The 12,673-nt window shown below is 47.2% G+C and overlaps 1 protein-coding gene across 7 annotated transcripts in view; it reads left to right on the top strand.

Annotated features, from left to right (window-relative positions):
* EML6 (EMAP like 6) overlaps nucleotides 1-12,673 on the top strand; it is a 259,228-nt gene that overhangs the window by 236,715 nt on the left and 9,840 nt on the right. For 3 of the 7 annotated variants that reach the window (XR_008522133.2, XM_054547546.2, XM_054547544.2), the window contains exons 30-36: nucleotides 1,235-1,364; nucleotides 3,161-3,259; nucleotides 3,863-3,883; nucleotides 4,560-4,733; nucleotides 8,346-8,554; nucleotides 9,631-9,788; nucleotides 10,737-10,851. Coding sequence is in view for 5 of the 7 variants with exons in the window: in XM_054547546.2 (XP_054403521.1) it covers nucleotides 1,235-1,364; nucleotides 3,161-3,259; nucleotides 3,863-3,883; nucleotides 4,560-4,733; nucleotides 8,346-8,554; nucleotides 9,631-9,788; nucleotides 10,737-10,851 (906 nt within the window). In the remaining 2 variants the exon portion in view is untranslated. Of the gene's footprint in view, nucleotides 1-1,234; nucleotides 1,365-3,160; nucleotides 3,260-3,862; nucleotides 3,884-4,559; nucleotides 4,734-8,345; nucleotides 8,555-9,185; nucleotides 9,359-9,630; nucleotides 9,789-10,736; nucleotides 10,852-12,673 lie in introns of those variants that run through there. The other 4 variants (XR_008522134.2, XM_024242556.3, XM_054547545.2 and 1 more) reach the window with 2 other exon arrangements.

The raw sequence follows: 12,673 nt of genomic DNA, 5'->3' as shown, positions 1-12,673 counted from the left end.
GCACCATTACTGTTTCCATTTTCCCGATGAGAACACTGTGGTTGAGGGGAGTTAAGGGAGTTGTTAGGTCCCAAGCCCAAGATCACCAAGCCAGTAAGTGGAAAGGGATTTGAACTCAATTGTTGAGACTAGACTCTCATAAAGTCAGAGGCCTCCTGACTGTTCTGCCTGACTTCAGACTCCACCCTCTCTCTCTGACACATGCCTCCAATGCCTCCAGAGTTGGCTTTTTAAAGTATACATCTTCCATGCCTCATGCTGGCCTTTAGACCTGGGAGAGTCCCACATTGCCAGTGGGATTCAAGTTCATGGTTTCAAAACCTTACCCAGAGCCACCTTCTAAGCTTACTGCCTATGATTCTTCACCACAGTGCAAATCTCTGGCCCCCCAAACCCACCACTAGTGTTCTCGGAAGCTGCCTGGGACTTTCAAGCCCCTGTGTTGTCATTCCTTCTGCTTAGAAGGCTCCTCCTGCCGGCTGCCAGTACCCTGGTCTTTCCAAGACCTTCTCCAGTATCTTTTCTGTGGAGTCTTTCCTGATGCTTCTCACCCTAAACCTTCCTGCAGTTCCCTGCCCACACCCCGTCCTACCACCTGCACCGTGCTAGGCACAGAGGAGCTGCCTGAGAGATCTGTGTTGGATTAAGAACTGATCTGAGTCAGCCACTGTTCTTTGTCTTAGAAGGCAAGACAGGAAGATGAGAAAGACTATAAACCTCAACAGTATCTAGTTTTTGGGGGAAAAAAATGGCACATATGTAGCAACTTTGTAGAGCAAGCACCAGGCAGCAGAATGAGCATGGTCTTTGCCTCTGTGTTCTGCTCTGCCCACCCTGGCCACGTTGATGAGAGTTTATTAGAGCAAACCTCTGAGCCACCATTCAGCTCACCCAGAGTGCCTGCCAAGGCACAGACACAAAACTACTAGGTACCCTTTACAGGGCATCAAATCTCTGGACTTTGGCACACCGACAGAGCCAGGAAGTAAATCTGGGTTTTTGGGAAGTCACGGTGATTCTGTGTGTTAGACTGCCACCCCAGCATTTCAGAAAACTAAAGAAGGGGCTGCATTTTCTCCTCAGCCAGTCAAGCAAAATGTTTTCAGTGAGTGTGTTGGCCTCACCAGCCATACCATTCCTGGGACACACGAGGCCGCTTACGCAATGTGGGTGTGTTCCTCTGCTCTCCCTTCCTTCCTCTGAGGGTCACGCTGATCTGTGTGTGTGAATGCAGGAGCTGGCTCTAGACCACGTGTTTGGCTACAGAGGTTTCGACTGTCGAAATAACCTGCATTACCTTAATGATGGCGCCGACATCATCTTCCACACAGCGGCGGCTGGCATTGTTCAGAACCTCTCCACAGGTAACCGGGGGTTAAAAAATACAGGTTTTTCTTTTACCTGTTTTTTACATGCTTTCCCCACTCTTTAGATGCCCAAAAGCTTAAGCATTTTCCTTCCCTTATAGAGGCATTCCCCCCAATTCCAGCATGGTCTCAGTTAGGCCTGGTAACGCTCAGGCTCAGTAACCAGAGTCAGAGCCTTCTCTCTTTCTGACCTGAGCTTGACCTCACCTCATCATAGGCCCTAGAGAGAAGGCATCCACGTTGACACCAGCCTCTGTAACCAAGAGCCATGGAGAAAAGCAAGGAGTGGAGAAATTCCTCGGAGACCATAACCACGAAGAAAGCACAGAACTTTGCCTATTCATTTTTACAATGACCTATTTTTTAACAGCTCGGATTTTTCAAGTTGTATTTTGACAGTTTAGCCACATTTATAATGAGAATGAAAACAATTAAGCAATAAACAAAAATACCAGGCCCGGCGAGGTGGCTCATGCCTGTAATCCCAGCACTTTGAGAGGCCGAGGTGAGCGGATCACCTGAGGTCAGGAGTTTGAGACCAGCCTGGTCAACATAGAGGAAACCTATCTCTACTAAAAATACAAAAAATTAGCCAGGCATGGTGGCAGGTGCCTGTAGTCCCAGCTACTCCGGAAGCTGAGGCAGGAGAACCCGGTTTGAGGTTGCTTGAACCCGGGAGGTGGAGGTTGCAGTGAGCCAAGACTGCGCCATTGCACTCCAGCCTGAGCAACAGAGGGAGACTCCATTTCAAAAAGAAAAAAAAAAGATAAACCGCATGATGACTCAAATTTTAAAAATGAACATTTCAAACAAAAAGAACCATTCAGAAATTAACAGAAAACTATATCATTACCACCAGATTTAAACAGGTTCATATTTTGCCTTATTTGCTCATGCCTCAAGAAAAAAAAAAAAAAACTTTCATTTTAAATGTTTGTTCTTTGCCAGTTCTGTGTAGTTGTTCATACATAGATTTAGACAGTGGAATCACTGGGCACATGTTGATTTGTGTGTATCTGAGGGGGAGGAGGACCTTGACATTGTCTGTATATTTTCTTTACTTTCTAGCCTTGCTATCATATTGGTGGCAGTACACGCCTTCCTTGTGTATCTACACCATCATTCATCTTTAGGTTCTTGAGCATTTGGGTGGGTTTAAAGTGGCTACTATGGAAGTCAGCAAACCCATTTGCTTTGATAGACGATAAAGCGCTCTTTCTTCCACTTCCTGTGACATATGTCGAGTTGGGGCTTTCCAGGGTAAAGCCATCACCTGTGCTGTCCAGGCCCCCAAGTGGATTGGCATTTGGTAAGTAAAGATGATTAGTCCCTGAGAATTTCATATTCCACATGAAGAAGTGGTACCATTTTGCTCAGTAAAGCATCATCTCCAGGCCTCCACCCCTACTTCTGCCCAGATGTGGACACTGAGAAGCACCAGTCCTGTGCCGTGGAGTGGAGGAGACTTTGACCTTCATCATTGTGGACTCTGGAAACCCCTGTACTTGAACTGTGCTCTGGACCCACACAGAGCAGTGGGAAGTATCGAAGAGCAGCTTGAATGTATCAGATAACAGACAGTAGCTCCCCTTCTCCCAGACCCAAAACAGAATATGAACATTTCAGAAAAACGATCCTTCATCTCCCCAAGTGTGATTCTGGAAGTGAGAATTTGAGGGCTGTACGCTCTCACTTTTATAAGAATTATCCAATGGCTCCACGCGATGTTTTGGAGTTGCCCTAAAAGGTCTTTAGGTTCCACTGTTCACCCTTCAATGATCTCTTTCCCCCAGGGAGCCAGAGCTTCTATCTGGAGCACACGGATGACATCCTCTGTCTCACAGTGAACCAGCACCCCAAGTACAGAAACGTGGTGGCCACCAGCCAGATAGGTAGGAGGTCCTGCGGCAGCTGAGGCTCTCCCAGCTTGCAGGGACGCTGACCTGTCAGCAATTATTGGGAGAGGGAGTGGGTGGGTTGCTTACATTCATCCCTTCTTGTTGATGTTGCTGTTGATTTTTTGAGTCCTGAATGTATGTGTGTCATCTGAGTTGACACATCTAGTGACTGTGATTCTGAGGGACCATAAAGTCTGACCAGCGCCTGAGAGTCCAAATAAACGATGGCCCCCATCCCTGTGGACTTGTAAGAATAGCTTTTCAGACCCCAAGTGTCAAGAACTCTGTGTCTTTTGAAGCCTGGTGATTGTGCTTGGCCAGGGTAGGTTTCAGTAAGTGTGCCTGGATCCCCTGTGCCCTGGGAAACTGCCGGTGACAAATGTGAACTGATTCACATTTATGAGAAGTTTGTTTTTACTTTGTCATCTCGAGCAATTTTTAAAACTTCTGCTTGTTTTCATTGAACCACGTCCATTTTTAAGTTTAATTTGGAACTTTCTGATGCTGGTGTTGAGTGCTTCACTGTTGGAAACGTGACTTATTTTAGCTATTGTTTTCCCTTGACGCTTCCTCATTGCCATTGCTCACCCAATGCAGGTGATATTACGGAAACCCCAGGTAAGGCTGTTCCATCCGTGAGTAGTGTGAATCTGCAGAGCAAAATCATGTCATTCTATCATGTTTGCTGATTGTATCTTGCCGAATTGCAGATACAAATCATTGACCTCACCAGTTTCCTTCGTATAAAATCCTCTGCAAGTGTGTGTGTGTTGAACATAAATGTCCTTAGGGCTCTGCCTTTAAAAGCAAATTTCCTGTAGTCTTTCTCCTCTGGCCAGGTCAGGCTATAGGTCTCTTATGCCCAATGACTGTAACAGCCCTAAACATATGTTTTAAAAAAGGCTTTTGCAGGCTGGGCGGCAGTGGCTCACATCTGTAATCCCAGCACTTTGGGAGGCGGGCGGATCACCTGAGGTCAGGAGTTTGAGACCAGCCTGGCCAACGTGGTGAAATGCTGTCTCTACTAAAAATACAAAAATTAGCTGGGTGTGGTGGTGTGCGCCTGTAATCCCAGCTACTCAGGAGGCTGAGGCACGAGGATCGTGTGAACCCAGGACGTGGAGGTTGCAGTGAGCTGAGATGGTGCCACTGCACTCCGGCCTGGGCAATAGAGCAAGACTCTGTCTCAAAAAAAAAAAAAAAAAAAAAAAAAAGGCTTTTACATGAACATAAGCATTGCCTTGGCTCTGCCATTTGTCAGCCTTACTTCTTTGTTATGCCTCTCCACACTCAGGGACAACACCTTCCATCCACATATGGGACGCCATGACCAAACACACCCTCTCCATGCTGCGGTGCTTCCACTCCAAGGGGGTGAATTACGTCAACTTCAGTGCAACTGGAAAGCTCCTGGTGTCGGTGGGAGTGGACCCTGAGCACACCATCACTGTCTGGCGATGGCAGGAAGGTAAACCAGCACTGGGCTTTCTGTCCCTCCAGGGTGTCTGCCTGTGGATGGGCTGGGCTCGAACCCTGATCTCCCTCACTCCGAAGCCCGCTGTAGGCACTGACTGCTGCTGGGCAAGTGGAAAACAGGGCACTGGGGATCCTGGTATAGCAGCCCAACTGATGCCAGTGCATCCCAGGGTCCCAGGGCCAGGAGGAGGCTGGCCAGGGACTCCAGGGCCCATTAGTGAAGGGGCTCTGGGGAGGTGCCCCGATGTTGGCAGCCCTCCTCCTCAGAAGGCAGCAGCCTCCCCGACATCTGTCTTAGCCACCTTCCTACCCAAGGGTCCTTGTCTTCTGTGCTCTTTCTGATGGCCCCTGGATCCTACTACAGCCCTATCACTTTGTCTGCTTTATTTTAGGAAATGGGATAATGTTTTATCATAGTCTCAGAAGCAATTAAATTTTTTTTTTTTTTTTTTTTTTTTTTTACATTTTAACACTTTTGAAATAGGGATTTATCTTACGATCCAGGTTTACATTTACTGTAACAAGATTTCTTTCTTGTCCTCCCCCAGTACATGCACACACACCTCACACACATGCACACACACAAGCTGCAACTGAATGTATGGTCATCTTAGAACTAAAGATGTGCAATCCTCCTCGTATATTCTCAGGTTGGGTACTGCCCTGGCAAAAGCGGATCCAATTAGTCAGGACATTAATGAGGTCTGTCTGCAGCTGGGCAGCCTGTATCTGGGACACGCTCTACCAGGCAAGCGCAGAGGTGGCACTTCTCCCATCCAAGGCTCTGGAGTCCCATTATCTCTGCATCTTCCCATGGAGGGGGTGGTGTGTGGAGGTTGTAAAGAGATCAGCACATTGGGAGAAAGTTCCAGTCCCTCCTGAGCACCCCCATATGAGGAAAAGAGGCTGACAGCTTGCAGACATTTGTGATGATACCATATTCCTTCAGAAGGTGACATGGTGTATAATGTTTCTAGGAAAGCACATGTTCTCACTCTCTTGTTCACTAGTATATCTCACCCAGATGGCTGCATAGTCAGTATCCCAGGGGTGCACATTCATTCCTTGTGATGTCAAGTGGCCAACTGATTGACCAGACTCAGCCCAGAGAAATTGAGCATCTTAAATGATAGACATAGAGCATCTTGGAGTGGGAAGAACTAGAGAAGACTTCCTGCAGTCAGGACCCATCCTAAGGAGAAATTCCTGCAAATGCACCCCTTTGTCCTTTCAAGGGGTGTGGCCATCAAGGACCCCTTGAATACTTTCAAGGATGTGGCTCTCATCACTTCACAAGGCAGCCCACACGCTGTCAGAAAGCTCTTGCGTAAAACCCCTTCTTATGTGGGGACATAAATTGCTTCATTATGTGTTTCTTCTTTGCTGCTAACTCTGTTCCTAGATCCTTGGAAGAACGCTCTCACACTGGCCCTGCTGCACGGCCTTGTCTTTTTAGGTTCAGGTTCACTGTCTTCACTCCCTCTACCTTGTCCTCCAAGCAGTGCCCGCTTTGGCCTGCCCCAGCACAGACTCTTGCTCACCCAGGGTCCCTTCTGACCTCCCAGGGGAAGGTTAGAGGAGCCAGGACTTTTAAACAAGCTCCTGGGGAAAAGAGGAGCCTGCTCCTGTTTGTACAGAGGGTTGTGAGCCAGTGCTGATATCTGACCTATCACCAGCCACCACCTCTTCCGGGTTGACCACGGACATGTCATCTCTCCTCCCTTCCTTCTCCAGTGTGGGTTTGCCTTCATTTCAAGTCTTACTTACAGATAAATAGCATGTGTTTGGGGAGGTTTACATACATTTTGTGTATCACTAGAGAGCCTATTATTCATTCTTCATTTATTAGAGGATTGTTTTGGGGAACGTGTGTGTGTGTGTGTGTGTGTGTGTAGGTAAAAATAAAATAGACCTAAAAATGAACTTATTACATAAAATCCATGTCGTCAGGTCCTAGGTATATGTGTAATTTGCTCTGAGCAGACTAGAAGCCAATGCAAAGAGGGATACAGGTGTCTCCACAATTAGAAGCGTCCATGAAATTAAAACAAGGAAAATACAAACAGTGGCTTTGAAAAAATGTGCAACTCATTGTTTGTTTGCACTTCTCCCATGACTGGTGAGCTGGAATCTCTTTCCATCTCATTGGCCACTTGTATTGCTGCTTTTGTAATTCACCTGTTCAAATCCTTTTACTACTTGGAGTGGGAGGGTTGTTTGTCTTTTACTTATAATTTGTAGTTCCTTATAGATCTTTAATGTTAATCCTCTGAATCTTACAAGCATTGCAAGTGCTTTCTTCCAGTCTGTTGTCTTACTTCGTTTATGGTATCCTTGGAGACCATGGGTCTTAAAACTTCTGAGCCCTAAGTAGAGAGAGATCTGTTACAGTAAGTCAGGGATTCCATATGCAGAGAGAATTACAGCTGGGAGAAGTTCTCTGTGGGTCTCCCCAGCCTCGCCTGGAAAGAGATTCTGTTAGGGAGTATCAGAGGGGTGGCCACAGGCCCAGCTACATCAAAACCCACCACCATCATGGTACTAGAAAGCTGTCATAAAAACAAATGTGAAGTGATGAGAATGAAGAAGAAAAAAATAGGTGTGTGAATAATCAAGGGAGGGGTGACAATTAAGAAATTGGAACAAAAACATTCAGAGTAAGTTAAAGGGTAACGGGTTTAAAACAAAAATTTAAAACTCGAGAGCTTAAAAATAATGAGATTAAAAAAGAAGTGGGTTTAAAATACAGGCTAAGAGAATAGAAGCCAAGAAATTTTAAAAGCAGCTAAAGGAGTGATGATAATACTATTACTACCACTAGCATTACTGGCAAACACATGATCACCCAGAGTATCCAGCACTGTGCTCAGGGCTTCACTTATGTCAGTTCTTTTTATCTGCACTGCACCTTCTGAAATAGGAACAATTATTAGCCCCATCTTACAGGCGAGGAAACTAAAGCACAGAGAGTTTAAATCACTTGTCTAAAGTTGTTCTACAAGTAAATGGTAGAGTTGGAATTTTATTAAGACACAGGTTAAATAAAACTCAAGAGACATAAATAAATGGGGTTAAGGAAAAAACTAGTACTTAAAAGGTAAAAAAATTTAAACCTAAACACCACAAAATAAAAAGGAAAATGGAGAACTTAAAGAAAATGCAGGAGAATCTTAGGGGAAAAAAAAAAGCTGTCTAGAGGAATGTGATTCCCAGTGGCCCTCTGGGAGCGGCTCTGTCGTCCTGTGGGGGGACGACTCCTGTGGTGATGCTGGGGACTTGATGAAAGGGGGATGGGGGATATCTTTAAGCTACTTTGCTGCCTTCTCATATCTAGAAGCTTCCAACTCACAGGCCATCCTTTCTTGCTACGTTCATGAATGCCGGGGTGGGGGGATCTGTTACCAGCACCTGCTGCTCTGGAAACTTGCCAGACATACCTTCCCCGCTGCCACCTGGGGAGTAGTATCTGAAGGGGAGAGAGTGGTGTAGAGAAGAACTGAGGGATGCCCTATGCCTGCTCGGGTGGAGACCTCCTGGGTTGCGGCTCCCCCGGCCTGGCCCATGAAGCAATGAGGAGCCTCACTGGACTCTGTCGCCCACACAGGTGCCAAGGTTGCCAGCCGAGGGGGTCACCTGGAGCGCATATTTGTGGTGGAATTTCGCCCCGACTCAGACACGCAGTTTGTATCTGTCGGGGTCAAACATATGAAGTTCTGGACCCTGGCAGGCAGCGCCTTGCTTTACAAGAAAGGGGTCATCGGGTCCCTGGGAGCTGCCAAAATGCAGACGATGCTCTCCGTGGCCTTCGGTGCTGTGAGTTCTAGCAGATACTCCCTGAGAAGGGGACCCAGACCCCCTGGCCATGGGCAGGAGGGGAATTTGGCCAAGAGGCTGGAAACAGCAGGAAAGCCATTTCCACATTCGCTCCTGTACTGGCTTATTTGCAACCACTGTTCCTTTTCTGTAGCACATATGGGTGGGTTGACAATATTTTTTTTTTTTTTTTTTGTGAGACAGAGTCTTGCTCTGTCGCCCAGGCTGGAGTGCAGTGGTGCAATCTCGGCTCACTGCAACCTCCACCTCCCAGGCTCAAGCGATTATCCTGCCTCAGCCTCCCAGGTAGCTGGGACTATAGGCACCTGCCACCACGCCTGGCTAATTTTTGTATTTTTAGTAGAAACAGGGTTTCACCATGTTGACCAGGCTGGTCTTGAACTCCTGACCTCAGGTGATCCACCTGCCTTAGCCTCCCAAAGTGCTAGGATTACAGGTGTGAATCACCTCGCCTGGCCAATATTTTTTTTTTCTTAAAATATTAACCAGAAAAGATAGGACACCCACCCAGGACAGGAGGTTTGTTGTTCTAAAGGCAACCCTGACTTGCAAGCCCCAGAGGATATTGGGAACAATTTCCACTGTAGATAATGATCCTTTTTCTTTCCAGCCCTCTTGTGCCACAGATGCCCCCAATTACCACCCTTAAGTGGGCTATGGGGTGCCCTCAGCCAATGCAAGCTCCAACTTCGTGGTCCTCCAGGAGTGGTTTTCTCCCTCTTGTAGAGGAGCCCCAGGAAAGTGTCCTTTGGCCTGGAGCCTGCCACATCCCTGCTGTCACTTGGGCCATGCTCACAGAATGCACAGCTGTGCTCAGAGGGAAAGTCAAATGCTCAAGCCAATTAAACATAGTGAATTTCCAAGCCAGGTGACTGCCTTGTGATGTGCTCTTGGTGATTTCTCTGCAAATTCTGCTGCTTTCCTTAGCACAAAAAGATCGAACTGCCTAGGCATGTCTGTGTCTCTAGCTCTGGTTCCTTAATGAGAGAACGGGTGGCTGGGGAGGGACCCGCTTGAGTGTGTTCCAGGTGTAGAAGATGTTCTTTTGTTTACAGAACAACCTCACTTTCACGGGTGCCATCAATGGAGACGTCTACGTCTGGAAGGACCACTTCCTCATCCGGCTGGTAGCCAAGGCTCACACAGGCCCCGTGTTCACAATGTACACAACCCTTCGGGATGGACTCATAGTGACCGGCGGAAAAGAGCGGCCGTAAGCCAAAGCTCCTGTGGAAACAACTTGTCGTTTGTTGTTATCTTGGGAGAAACTGACAAAAGTGTCCCCAACTTGGAGAAAATGCAGATTGTCATCCTCCTATCTTTTTCGCATTAGGAAGATCAGTCTGCTGTCTCTCCAAGAGGGCCCTAAGTCAAGATCCTCACAAGGAAGAGAGGAGTGCAGAGGTGGTTTGATGATAGTTTAAAAACCTGAGAGATGCATGGTGGCTCACGCCTGTAATCTCAGCACTTTGGGAGGCCAAGGTGGGCAGATCACCTGAGGTCAGGAGTTCAAAACTAGCCTGGTCAACATGGTGAAACCCCGTCTCTACTAAAAATACAAAATTTGGCCGGGCATGGTGGTGGGCACCTGTAATCCCAGCTACTAGGGAGACTGAGGCAGGAGAATGGCTGGAACCCAGGAGGCGGAGGTTGCAGTGAGCCAAGATCGTGTCATTGCACTCCAGCCTGGGCGACAAGAGTGAAACTCCGTCTCAAAATAAATTAATAAATAAAAATAAAAAAAAAAAACTTGAGAGGTATTCTTGAACAAACCACAGTGACTTTGCTGTTGATAAAATGTTATTCTTAGTAGCTCTGTGGAGGAATGGAGGAAGGAGGAGAAGAGGGGAGATGCAGAAGCAAAGCCTGAAGACAGGAGAAACATTTCTGTGTTCTAATCTAATAAAAAGTCTGAATTTCCAAATTATGTTTTCTTCCCTCCCAAGATAGCATTTGAAGGCATTTTAGGAAATCTGCAAGCTCAGGAGGTTGGGATTGCTCAGCAGCAGGGCCTAAGAGGGAGGCTGCGTGGAGGGTCTGTCCTTCTGGGCCCCAACTGGCCAGGACCCTGATGACTAGGAAAGAGGGGAGAGGGCTGGATGGGGGGTAGTGGGTCTTAGGACGAGGGTTAACAGCCTGAGTCCCTTTCAATCTTTTTTAGGACCAAAGAAGGAGGTGCTGTAAAATTGTGGGACCAGGAGATGAAGCGCTGCCGGGCCTTTCAGCTGGAGACGGGGCAGCTGGTGGAGTGTGTGCGCTCCGTGTGCCGTGGAAAAGTGAGCACAGCCAGCTCCCCTGGGGGCTGGGCCAGGGAAGGGGGAAGTGTAGGTACCTTTCCATGCCAGCCAGGCACTTTCCCTGGGCACTTTCCCTGGGCTGGTTTGTTTAATCCTTGAAACAAGGCCTCAAGACATGAATTATGCTGAAGTGGGAAGCAGCTTAGGAGAGTCACACTCCCCCAGGAAGAACCAGCTGGGTGACCTTGGGTGTGTTCCTTAATGTTTTTGTGTCCAGCACACAGGTTTGTCATGAGGTTTTTGTGAGAGTCACATATTTATACATGACAGTGCCTTTCATCTTACCTGGCATATAGTCCCATTCAGGAGATGTTAGCTACTAGTATTATAGATGATATTCTCATAAGCTCAGAGATACTAAATAGTTTGCCCATGCCCTAAGCTATAGGGCCAGTAAGGAGGAGGGTAAGGGCCACCAAACTCTTGACTCAAAGCCATTGGTTTCCAACTCATATTTGGGCAGTGTATCAAAAACAGCTGTTGAGTTTTAAAGACTATTGATGTCCAGGCACCTACCTGGAGCTGGTGAATCAGAATCTCAGGGGTGGGACCTTGACCTGTATGTTTCCTTCTATTTCCTTCTATTGAAATTCCCCCAGGAGATTTGATGCACTTAAAAGCCAGTCTCCAAACTTCTATCAAACACCTTGTGTTTATGTTTTTGAATATCAGTCTAAGAATTTGATTTCTAGATGCTGTCCATGAAAAAGGCAAGCTGGATGTGGAGACCCACATGATTCAAAACTGGGGATTTTGTTCTTAAATAGCTAAGTGATGCCCACCTGGAAGGATAGTTATGGGAGAAGAAGGCAGGACTATGCCTGGAGCCTGGAAGTAGATTTTTTTTTTTTTTTTTTTGAGACAGAGTCTTGATCTGTTGCCCAGGCTGGAGTGCTGTGGCGTGATCTCAGCTCACTGCAACCTATACCTCCTGGGTTCAAGCGATTCTCCTGCCTCAGCCTCCCAAGTAGCTGGGATTACAGGCGCCCACCACCACGCCCAGCTAATTTTTTGTATTTTTAGTAGAGATGGGGTTTTGCCATGTTGGCCAGTCTGCTCTCAAACTCCTGACCTCAGGTGATCCACCCACCATGGCCTCCCAAAGTGCTGAGATTACAGGCATGAGCCATCACACCTGGCCAGGAAGCAGATTTTTGTTCAGTGGAAGGAAGAACTTACTAAGAGCTTGAGCTGTCCAAGAACAGGAATTGGCTGACTTGCTCTGCAGTCACTGGAATATTCTAGTAGAGGCTGGGTGATGGAGGAGTCTGTGCTGAAGCTCTCACCTGAGGTAGCTGATGGAGAAAAGGCAAACTAAGAGGGTGGACAAGAGCAATTAAGAATGGACAGTTTGTTGTTAAAAACAAAACACTAGCCAGGCATGGTGGCTCACACCTGTAATCCCAGCACTCTGGGAGGCCAAGAGGCAGGCACATCACTTGAGGTCAGGAGTTCAAGACCAGCCTGGCCAATATGGTAAAACCCCATCTCTACTAAAGATACAAAAATTAGCCAGGTGTGGTGGTGGGCACCTGTCATCCTAGCTACTGGGGAGGCTGAGGCAGGAGAATCACTTGAACCCAGGAGGCAGAGGTTGCAGTGAGCCAAGATGTCACCACTGCACTCCAGCCTGGGTGACAGAGTGAGACCCTGTCTCAAAAGACAAAAAACAAACAAAAACAACACTTCTCACCCCTTCTTATTTTAATATTAACACTGCAAAGACATTTTCTCAAGTTACTTGTTTTTTTTTTTTTTAAAGACAAGGTCTCACTGTGTCACCCAGGTTGGAGTGCAGTGG

Source organism: Pongo abelii, chromosome 12, assembly GCF_028885655.2.
Source record: "Pongo abelii isolate AG06213 chromosome 12, NHGRI_mPonAbe1-v2.0_pri, whole genome shotgun sequence".
NCBI lineage: Eukaryota > Metazoa > Chordata > Mammalia > Primates > Hominidae > Pongo > Pongo abelii.
Note: the sequence above shows the minus strand (reverse complement) of the source record. Positions and strands in the feature narration are given on the sequence as shown.